This window comes from Notamacropus eugenii, chromosome 3 (assembly GCF_028372415.1).
Source record: "Notamacropus eugenii isolate mMacEug1 chromosome 3, mMacEug1.pri_v2, whole genome shotgun sequence".
NCBI lineage: Eukaryota > Metazoa > Chordata > Mammalia > Diprotodontia > Macropodidae > Notamacropus > Notamacropus eugenii.
Genome location: NC_092874.1, coordinates 224692549 through 224704424, shown reverse-complemented (window position 1 = coordinate 224704424; position 11876 = coordinate 224692549). Strand labels below are relative to the sequence as shown.

At 46.0% G+C, this 11876-nt stretch overlaps 1 protein-coding gene across 1 annotated transcript in view; it reads left to right on the top strand.

Moving 5' to 3' along the window:
- The first annotated feature begins 1156 nt into the window (after nt 1-1156).
- Nucleotides 1157-11876, top strand: part of KRT80 (keratin 80) — a 33784-nt gene continuing 23064 nt past the window's right edge. The window contains exon 1 of the mRNA XM_072654731.1: nt 1157-1672. Coding sequence (XP_072510832.1) covers nt 1370-1672 — 303 coding nt within the window. The 5' untranslated portion in view covers nt 1157-1369. The remainder of the gene's footprint in view (nt 1673-11876) is intronic.

The window sequence follows — 11876 nt, the reverse complement described above, 5'->3', positions numbered from 1 at the left end:
TTATTAGCTGTGTGACCTTGGGCGAGTCACTTAACTTCTGTCTGCCTTGGTTTCCTCAAATGTAAAACAGAGATAATAGCTCCCACCTCCCAGGACTATTGTGAGGATGAAAAGAGATAATAGCTGAGAAGTACTAGCATAGTGCCTTGAATCTAAATGCTCGTTCACTCCCCCATCATTCAGGCAGAGGGACAGTAGCGTTAGGAGGTTCAGTTTCTCTGTTTTGCAGAGTAGCCATCCCAGGCTCTTAGGCTGAGGATAATAGGTCCAAGTTTCTTAGATGCTGCATAAATCATCTGAGGCATATGCTTTCCTACGCACACAAGCATTTCCTCTCCTCATGAGCACACTTGTCCCAAAAGGGTCGCCTCATGAGTGGGATGTTGAGCTGAGCTGAGTTCAGAGTCCAGCCCCTGCTTACCCAAGGCTGCTATGGACATGTGCATGATGCCTCAGCTGGAGGGGTCAGTGAGGACAGAGTAGGAAAGAGTTTATCACCAAGGTCACCATGGTAGAATCCCATGCCCACTCCATTTCACTTGGGCAAAGCTACAGAAAAGTAGTATTCCAGGAAAGCTTCCTGGAAGTGGGGAACTTTGGGGACGGATAGAACCCAGGAAGGCTTGGGGATGATACTTTGGTCACCAATTTATAAACCCTTTGAGGTCAAAAAATATTTTTTAAATATGTCTTTTAATCTCAAGATGTGGGAGGGGTAAGGGACGGGAGGAAGGATAGAAGGAGGGAAAGAAAGAATAAAAACTTTTACGGTGAAAAAGAAATAATTTTAGAAGCTGTTTTTCACTGCCAGTCTGGCACTTGAGGGGCCACCATCCACACCTGAGAGCCCAGGGCCAGGGCACAGCCTTTTCCTGGGCTCAGCTTTTCCAAAAGTATGTGAGTATTAATACGTCACTCCTCAGGTATGCCACTGAGGTCTGTGGTGAGAGCTTCTCTCTCTTTCTCCTTCCTTGTTGTGTCTGCCCTTCCTCTCTCCCACCCACCCACCTTAAGACTCCTCCCCTCCCTTCCACCCCCTTCAGAGCCTGACCTGGGTTTTGTTTGGGAGTCTAACAACCCACTCATAGCAAACTACCTCAGGAGGGGAGGGGAAGGATTCAGGGATCTGGAGGGGGAGGGAGGGAGGAGGGAGAGAGCAACATCATCTAACAGGTTGGTCTGGCTGGGAGGCGTCACGCCCTCCCCGAAAAGGTAATGAGCACAGTACAACAGGTGTTTGCTCCTCATTACCCAGCTCCCTCCTGCCTGGTAGAGACAGGAGACGACTGGCAGACCCCTGCTGCCACATCCCTCTCACCCAGGGTGCTCCCTTGGGTGCCCGGTCTCACTGCCCCCCAGGGGGGGCAAGATGGCCTGCCAGTCCAGCGTCAGCTTCAGTAACCTCAGCAGCAGCGGTGTAACCTCAGTATGGAGCACTGGACTAGGCTCCTTGGGATGGAATGGCTGTGGGGAGCCCAGCCCCAACCCCAGCTTCAGCTCTCGCAGTCTCACCAGCTGCGAGTCAGGAGGCACCTTCCAGAAGGTGACCGTGAACCCCAGTCTCCTGGTGCCTTTGGACATCAAGGTGGACCCCGCCATCCAGCAGCAGAAGAATCAGGAGAAAGAGGAGCTGAAGACCCTCAACGATAAGTTTGCCTCTTTGATTGGGAAGGTAAGAGGAGGCAGCTTTTACTGAGCCAACTTCTTTTGTAACCGTATTTGACGATAAAGGGACAGCGCCGCTGGTCTCTGGCTGACTTGGACACTTTGCAAAGTGGGATGCGCGGGAACAATCAAGTGGGTTTATTTTTATTCTTGCTCCTCCTCCCCACTACCCTGACTCTGAGCATCCCCTAGGATCCCTCACCAGCCAATGGGAAGGCAGGATACTCAGCTGAGCTAACCTCTGAGAAGGGGCGGGACTTTCCTGACTCCATCCAAGCACTTAGCAAGAAAGGACAGGACCCACTGTCCCTGAAGGATGTCTAGGAGTGGAAGAGCATTTATTCGACTTAGAGCTGCTCCCCAAAGTGCACATCCTGGGTCAAAAAGTCCCTTCTCCTTTATCAGATTCTCTTATACATATGGGTCTCACTTAACAGCTGTGAAAACTGAGGAACAGAGAGGTTAGGTAACTTGCCCAGGTTCACCCAGCCAGTAAGTGTCTGAGGTGGAATTTGAACTCAGGTCCTCCTGACTCCAAGTCCTGACCTGTTCTGTGGTGTAAAAGTAGAGGTAGAGGTTTGTCAAGAAAGCCAAAGAACAACCCAAACCCCAGTCTCTGCCCATCCATCCCTTAAGAGCCGGTGGATCTATTCCTATCCTTTTTTCATAATCCTGGGGAGGGATAGTATCCTTTTTGTTCTTCTTTGGCCAACCCCTGTGATTCCCTGCAGAGATGAGGTGGACCCAGGAAGCCTGAGCCAGAAGGAGGATGCTGCCCCAGGCATGTCAGGGGATAGGAATGTTGGTGGTGATGCTGGGATATAGGAGACAGCCCTGCACATGGCTTCTCAGTTCCATGGCTCTCTAGCCAGGCCTCCAGCTCTGCTGAAATTACAGCAGAAATTCAGCCTCACTTGGGCTCTGGGTATCTTCAGCACCCCCATCCTTGGCCTGCATTTGGTTCTCTGACACTAATCTGTCTTTGTGTGTTCTGATTCCCCTTTCTGATCTGGTCCCTTAGGGCAAAGACCATGAGCCCTCATGCTAAGAAGCCATTTTTTTCTCCTTCCAGCTCCAGATATCACTATCCCCCCCCCCCATTTCCCAAAAGCATTCTCTGGCTAATCTTTCCTTCGTTCTCCAGCTCTGGCCTTCATCCAGAATTCTCTGTCTGGTCCCCAAAGGGTGCATCCTGGGTGAGAGTCCTTTCTCCCTCTTCAGAGTCTCTTCTGCATATATTCGAGGCAGAAAAAAAAAGATGACCAGCTATAGTAATAGCTACTATTTATATAACTCTTTGAGAGTTACAAAATGCTCTCATTCTCTCTCTCTCTCTCTCTCTCTCTCTCTCTCTCTCTCTATATATATATATATATATATATATATATATATATATATATATATACATGCATACATATATAAAATATGTGTGTATACACATATTTACATATGTACTTATATACATATATACACATACATATACACACATGCACACACACATATATATATATTCCTCACATATTCACAATACTGTGAGGTGGGTACTATTCTTATCTCCATTTTACAGATGGGGTTGACAAAGGTTTAATGACTTCTCCAGGGTCACATGGCTACTAACTTTCTGAGACAAGTTGCAAACTTAGATCTATTTTGAATCCAAGCCCTGTCTTCTAGCCACTATTCCCCCCAGCTGCCTGCCTGAAAAACAATTGTCTAGCTAGGTGAGAACTTTCTGCCAACTCCTAACAACTGATAAGCCCCAGAACTGTAATTTCCCTCCAATGACAAATATTTTGTAGAGGGGAGGCAGGTCCCTGCACAGCTCTGCTCTCCAATCCTGGTTTAATCCCTGAAAAGTATTGCTTCACCAAACTACGTCATTTGGCCAGGGTGGGTGACTTGTCTCCATTGAATGCCGGTGCTGATATCACTTTGAGCTGTTGCCATAGGGAAAAAGGAAGCTGGAATTTTGTTTATAGAGTGCTGGGCAGGATGACCCCAAAAGGCACCCCAGAAGCTGGGACTGAGGAAACTGCCTTTGGAATGTTTTTCCGGGAAGTTATGGCCTCAACTCCCACAGCTCCAAGGTTCTCTTCAGGGTTATGAGTGTTGGCCTTTGGCCAAGAAGGGGCCCCATTGATTCTATAACTCTGGAAAGACAATTTGCTTGTCTACCTCCTACCTTGACTGCTCTTCTCCCTCTCCTTCTTCTTTGAATGTGTAGCTCCATCCTAGATGTCAGCAAAGAAAGGTCCCTGCCCCACCCCCAGATTCTGATGTGGAAAATGGACAGAACCCAGAGCAACTGGACAGAATAATAACTCACTGTAGGTTGGGAGTGGAAATGGGGGTGGTGTGATAGTCAGGAAAGACCTTCCTGAAGAGTGCTGGGAAGGGAACAAGTCTGGAGAAACACTACGGAGATACTAAAAAGCTGCAGAACACTAAGAAGGAAAGGGAACGGATATGAGACTGCAAACTGGAATGAAGTCCCTGCTGGAGGTTCATGCAAAATGGAGGGAAGGAAGGAGCCAGCACAGATGATAAAGCTAAAAGACATTTAAGAATCATCTAATCCAGAGGTGGAGAACCTGCAGGCCACATGTGGCCTTCTAGATCCTCAAGTGCGGCCCTTTGGTGGAGTCCATTTTATAGAACAAATCCTTTTATTAAGGGGATTTGTTGTATAGAGTTTGGATTTGGTCAAAGGGCCGCACTTAAGGATCTAGAGGACCACCCTCAATCTAATCAATTCCTACCATCTTTTAAATGTGAAGGGTCTGAGACATTTACCCTCCATTCCCTATTTCTTACCCCATGATTAAAATAACAACTAGAATTTATATAGTGATTTCAGGTTTGCAAAACACTTCACCTAAATTACCTCAGCAACCCTGGGAAATAGGTGTTCAATTACCCTCATTTAACCAGTGAGGAAACTGGCAGAGATTAATGGCATGCCCATTGGTGGCCCAGCTAGCAAGTGTCTGAGGTTGGATTAGAACTCAGGACTTCTTAGAGCTGGATTAGGACTCTTAGAACTTCTTGCTCCAAGTTCAGCACGGTATCCATTGTGCCATCTGGCTACTTCAAGGTGAATTAAAAGCTACAGAATTCATTAGGAGAGGGGTGAGGACAAAGAGCAAGAGAGGGGAGCGTCAGGGATGATAAGAAAGCTAGGAGAAAAATCAGAGGGAGCAAGGATTATTTCCTCTAGGGAAGAGAAAACTGAGACAGGTTGGATCATAGCACAATGTATGTACTCATAATCACTCTAGGATGTAGGTACTACTTGCAAAATGGGGATATTGTTATCCCCATTTTACAGATCAGAAAATTAAGACTTTATCTTTTGAGGTATCATAGATTTAGAGCCAGAGGAGATCTTAGAGATCATTGAATTCAAGGCTCTCATTTTACAGATAAAGAAACTGAGGCTTCCTAAGGTCAAGTGACTTGTCCCAGGTCACAGAAGCAGGAAGAAGTAGGGCAGTGATTCCAATTCATATTCTCTCATGGCTTTTCCATCACACCCACCCTGCCTGTCAGTCACTGAAAAGGGCACTATTGGGAGGTGGGGAGGGAATGGTCTATGAATGAAGTCTTAGGGCTCCCAGAGGGCCAGGCAAAAGGAAATGGATTGAGGGAGGTAAGACAGTAAGAAGGTCTGTCAGGAGAAAAAGGAAACAGAACGAGATTGTGAAATGTCCACTTGTACAGATAGGGACAGAGAGGCACTGGCCTCTCCTCCGGGCTGCCTGCAGGCACAGAGATGACTGAGATCATTTCCACTAGTCCCTAAGGAATTCCAGGATTAGGAGGAAGGTCTGGATACCAGGACTGACAGACCCCTGCATGCAGGCAAACTATATATAGCTAGCAGCCAAACCTCCCTGAACAAAGCACATTCCTACCTAGAAGCAAAGAGATAGAGGAATCCTCCAGGGTCATTCCAGGCAGGTGGAGCAGGGAGAGGACCTCACAGCCTAGCAAAGCTGCCAAGCCAGGAAGTCACAGAATGAAGAGTACAGTCAGATAAGGGCAGGGAACTGGGTAAAGAGAACTCTAAATCCCCTACCCACTCCCAACACACACACACACACACACACATACACACACACACACACATACACACACACACACACACACACACACACACACACACACACACACACAATCTCATAGACAGACAGCCTTTCTGCAGAAGGCCAGGCTATGGGACAAAGCGTTCAGGGGCATAAATCCAAGAAAGTCTACAAAGATCACTTTCCCACCTTGGCCCCAGGGAGCAAGTCTCCCCAGTTCCCTAGAGCTCCCTCATTTGGCCTGTATCCTCCTAAGGCCAGAGAAGGACCACCCAGGCAGGACGTGAGCTGAGCCTAGGGCTGGGGAGCAGGGGTATGTACCTTAGTGAAAGAGGCCCAGAGGGTTAGCCCATCCCTGTTTGGAGTAAATTCCTTTGGCCTCTTGGAGACAACTAAACTGGCACCTCATCTGGCTCTGGATTAGTTGCCCTTCCCAGCCCTTTTGTTCCCAGCACGGGCATTGAGGGAGGAGGCCTCTAGAAAAGAAGATTTTTTGGGGAGTTCCTGGGTGGGGGACAGACATTCACATCCCTCCCCACCCACTATGACAACATAGAATTCTTCAAGGGGGCAAATGGCCTCCCAATCCTATGACTAGAGGTCCCTTCACCTTTGGAGCACTTGGCTTCATTCACACTGTCTTCATGAGTAAAATTAACTGGGGCTACAACATAAGAGCCTGAGGTTAGATGGAAGGCAAAACTTCTGGGAGGGAAGATTTGTCTATACACCATGGGTGGAGGAAAGAGAGCTTTACATGTCTCCTCCCTCCCCACCCACTGCATAAACATGGGACTCCTGCCCAGGTAAGGAAGGTGGGAGATCAGTATGGTAGTAGGAGAAGTAATTCCCCTTCCTCCACTCCACCCTTCCCCAAATTCATTCATTCATTCATTCATTCATTCATTCTCTCTCTCTCTCTTTCTCTATCTCTTTCTTTCTCTCTCTCTGTGTCTTCCTCCATCCTCCCCCCTCTCCCTCTCCCTCAGTCTTTCTCTGCCTGTCTGTGTGTATGAATCTCTGTGTCATCTCTCTCTCTGTCTCTCTCTCTCTGTCACACACACACACACACACACACACACACACACACACACACATTTTCTGATATCTATGAACTAATCTAGCTATGACCACTACAGAAGGTAGACTTGACAAAGATCTCACATAGAACTTTCCAGAAGCTAGAAGGTTAAGATAATCAAATAGCATCAACTGACTCTTGTCCCCATAACTTTCCTGGCATAGAGACATTACATGCCAGTTAGTCCAACCCCCTCTTCTAATAAATAGGAAACTGAGATCTAAAGAGGTACGTTGACTTGTCCAAGGTCACACAAGTCAGAGTCAGAGTCTAAATTTGAACCCAGTTATTCTGGCCTTCACTGTACCCCACTTCCTCCCATGTCTTGGTTTGGTTTAGGGGATTTCAAAAGAGAACATGGAAGAGAGAGGATTATGAATCTCAGTTTTTATATTCTGGGCAGTCACTTGGCAGGACAGACACTAGGCAGCTGAGGAGCAGCCATCATCTACAGAGTCTTCAGTACTGGGAAATTAAATGTACCTCAGAAGAGACAAGTGGTAAACCAAGAGGGGAGAACAGCTTGGGCAGACAGAGGATAAAATAGAATGATCCTGACAGACCGGGTACCAGGTGTCACCAGGTGTCACCAGGTGACAAGCCTAAGAGGTGGCCTGCTCCCAGCCCAGAATGAAGAAAATCTACCTCTTGCTAACAGGATAACATGGGTCACATCGCCAGTCCCAAGAGCAAAGCTTGGGTTTATTCCTGAACCCTTGTGCTTAGCCCTATTCCCAATGCTCAGTTCCCATCCCTATCTGCTAGTTTTTCATCAGGACAATGGAGGATGAGTGAAAGGAGAATGGAGCGCTATTAGCATTCCAGAGTCGCGGACAGAACATTACCCTTGGAGGCCTGGGAGATGTCAGCACTTACTGCTGTTTTCTGTTTCACTTCAGCTGATTGCGTCCATGTTTTCTCTCCCAGACTGGAAAGGGTGAAGTCAGGGACTTCATTTTATCCTTCTTTGGATTCAAAGAACCTAGCACAATGTGGTGATGCCCCATAAAATGTGCTTAAGAAATATTTGTTGAATTGATATGTTGTATTATTGATATCAGTGATATTAATCCCGACATGTGGGATTAATTTGACCTTCATAATGTCTTGTTAGATAGCTGCTGATTTGGAACTGTCACAGGTTCACATTTGAGTTCAGACAGACATTCCTAGTCATAATAACTTGATATTTTTATGGCAATCTGGACTGTCAGTTAATCGATAAGTACTTATTAAATTGTTTCAGTTATGTCTGATTCTCTGTGACTCCATTTGGGGTTTTCTTGCAAAGATACGGAGTAGCTTGTCATTTCCTTCATTTTACAGATGAAGAAACTGAGGCAAACAGGGTAAAGTGACTTGCCCAGGGTCACACAGCTAGTAAATATCTGAGATTGGATGAGTCTTCCTTACTCTAGGACCTACACTCCATCTACTATCCATCTAATTGTCCCAAGTAGCACACCTGAAAAGGGGGCAAAAAATAGTCCCTATCTTTGAGGAGTTCACAGTCTAATGGGGAGAAAATAAGAGAAAACATATGTACTGAGAAGCATATGAGGAAAAATTGAGAAATAAGGGGTAAGAACCAAGAGGGGTTGAGAAATGCTTCCTATAGAAGATGGGATTTTAATTGGAACTTGTGTGATGTCCTCTTAAAAAACAAAGGAGTAATAAGAACTGCAAAAGAAATCAAGGAAGCCAATAGAGAGAGCTGAGGAGGAGAGCATTCCAGATATAGAAAACAGCCAGAGAAAATGCCCAGAGCCACAAGATCTAGTTCATGAAACAGTGGCAAGGACAGGGTCACTGGATTGGAGCATATGTGATTAGGAGTAAGGTGAAAAAATAAGGTAGGAGGGGAAAAGGTTATGTAGGGCTTTGAACGTCAAACAGCAGACTTTGGCACTAGAGGTGATTGGAAGCCACTGAAATTTATTTTATAAGGAGATGGCAGGGTCACATCTGAGCTTTAGGAAAAATCACTTTGGTAACTAAATGGTGGGTGGAGTAAAGAGAGCCTTGTAGCAGGCAGATCCTCCAGCAAGCTCTTGGAGTAATCAGGATGTGAGGTGATAAGGGTTTACACCAGTGTGATGGCAGTGTCAAGAGGAGAGAAAGGTGAAATCGGCAGGGCTTGGCAACAGGTTGGTTGTGAGGAGAAAGGGGGTAAGAAAGAGTAAGGAGTCGAGGATGGCACCCAGCCTTAGAGACGTTAAACTTTAAAAATTGCAAAGCACTGTATATATGTTATTTTCATATGAGTCTTACAACGACCCTGTGAGTTGGTCCCACAATTATTATTCCTATTTTACAGATAAGGAAACTGAGGCTCAGAGAAAATAAGTGCCTTCCACATAGTCTCACAGCTCAGAGGGCGGCAGGTCCTAGAATGCAAAGATGAATAAAATACGCTCTGATTTCATCCTTTCTAGGAGAGGAGATAAAATGTAAACACAAAGAGCTATGGTACAAAATAGAAAATGGCAAGTGCTTAGGATACAGACAAATCAGCATCTTGAAGAGACGCAAGGAAAAACAGCCATCTCCTTCTCCAGACCTTTAGCATCTACAGATGCTCGAGATGTAGAAGGTACAGAAACAGCCCCTGCCTGAAAGAGAGAAGAGCTTGGTCCTCCAACAAGCCCCCATGCCCCACCCCCACCAGCAGCACCTGGTCCTAGAGCAGGTCCACTGTCTCTAGTCCCCAGCAGCCCCCATCCTCAGTCTCTAATGACTACAATCTTTCCCCACTAACCTGGGAGAGCCCAGGACAGAGCCATCCTTGAGTATTGTTGCAAGATGATTCCCCTCTAGTGATCAAAGGTCACAGGAACTCACAGCTTCCCAGCCTTGCCTAATGACTCCCGAATTCAGCCTCCTCCTCATCCCTGATCCACACCTCTCTGTCTCTCATGTCACTAGATATGATGGGCAATTCAATATGCCCACTCATGGCCTCCTCTCCTCACAGCCTCTTCTACCACACACTTTCCTAGGAAAGCTTCCCCGGACTGATGCCACCCCTCTCTGCATCTCCTCTGTCTTCTGTGAGAACCTACCTTTGGAATCACAGATTTGGATCTGGAAGACACCTTAGTGTGTCTATTCAAATCCCCTCATTTTGCAATGAGGAAACTGAGGCTCAGAGAAATGACCTGAATCATCCAAGGTCACAGAAGTAGGTAGTGACAGAACCAAGAGTCAAACCCAGGTCCACTCACCCTACACCCTGAGCTCCTTCCACCATGTCACATTACCTTCCTAATCTGTACTTGTTGAGATATTATTGTATGTACATATATATGTGTGTGTGTGTGTATGTATATATATGTATGTGTGTATAGTAGATATATGTAGAGATATATAGTATGGTGAGATATCATTGTAAATATATAGTTTATATATATCTACATATATAGTAGATATATATAGATAGCTAGGTGGTGCAGTGGGTAGAGCACCAGTGCAGGAGTCAGGAGGACCTGAGTTCAAATCTCACCTCTGACACTTGGCACTCACTAGCTGTGTGACCTTGGGCAAGTCACTTAACCCCAGTTGCCTCATCCTGGGTCATCTCCAGTCATCCTGATGAATATCTGGTCACTGGATTCATATGACTCTGGAGGAGAAGTGAGGCTGGTGACCTGCACAGCCCTCCCTCACTCAAAACAAAGTCAAGTGCAAGTCATGTCATCATTTCTCTGATGGCGTGGTCTTCTTCATCAACAAAGGACTAACACGCAGATATATATATAGATATAGATAGATAGATAGATAGATAGATAGATAGATAGATAGATAGATAGATATATAGATAGATAGATATACATACATAGACACATAGTAGAAACATTGGTAGCTGTCTCCAGTCAGGAAAGAAGAACAAGGCAAATACCGAATCCCTCCTAGAATCTGTTGTTCCTTCTCTGTAACCTCCAACATGCCAACCAGCACCCCCTAACTCTCAGGGCCTCTGTATTTATCTAACTTCCCCTCTGTATTCCTCTGCCCCCACTGTCACCATTGGATACTTCCTTTTCCATTTACAGATACAACCCGAAGTGAGGCTTAAGTGAGTTTATCCTACATTAGAGAAGGGGTAACTAAAAGAAAAAAGCTTGCAGATGATCCCAGAAAGATCAAGTACTGAGCTCTGGCCCAGAGTCTTTTCCTAAGATGTTGCATTAGCCAGTCTTGCAGACTGGTACATGCTGTCCAATGTCCAGCACCAAAGGAGGACATGGGGCTGGCAAGGCTGCAGGGAGGAGTCATCAGCAGGCAGACACCAAGGAAAGGAATCCTCCTAGGGAAAGGGTGTGGTCCACCTCCAAGAGCAGAAGGGATACTATCCAGGTCAAGTGAGAGTTCAGCAGCAACCAAGTAATCATAGCCCACATTTATATACTGGTTTTGGGGGGTTTTTTAAGCCAGTCTTGTGATATCATTGATGTAGGGAACTCCAAGGGATGAACTCTCCGCACTAATGCAGGTCAGCACCTTTTCTGCTGCAAATAGCCAGAGAGCCATCTGGGGCACAGAGAGGTTAAGTCATTTGATACGGCCCCAGGATGGTCAGAGGTAAGGCTTGGATCGAGGTCTCCTTGATTACCAAGCTGACTCTATCCACTATGCTACCTGGCCTTCTCATGTAGCCTTTAAAGTTTATTACAAAATACTTTTTGGAAGCAACAAGAAAAACTAGATTTGATGTTAGAAAACCTAGATTTGAGTCCTGACCCTGAAACTTATCAACTTTGTGAATTTCAACAAGTCATCTTTCCTCTCTGTAAAATGTTCCATTATCTCTAAGGTGCTTTCCAGGCTTAGACTTTCTAAGTCCTATGAACAGAAGCAAATGGTGTGAGTATTATCAATCCCATTCTAAAGACGAGGAAATTGAGGGTCCAGGCTGCAGTAGGCTAAGAGATAATCTCCAGTCCAGTGCTGGGGCTAATCCTTGCTCCTGGGGGAGGCTAAAGCTTAGTGGATCTCTTTAGTTTGAGAATTCTGAGCTACAGCTGGGCTAAAGCCTATTAGGTGTT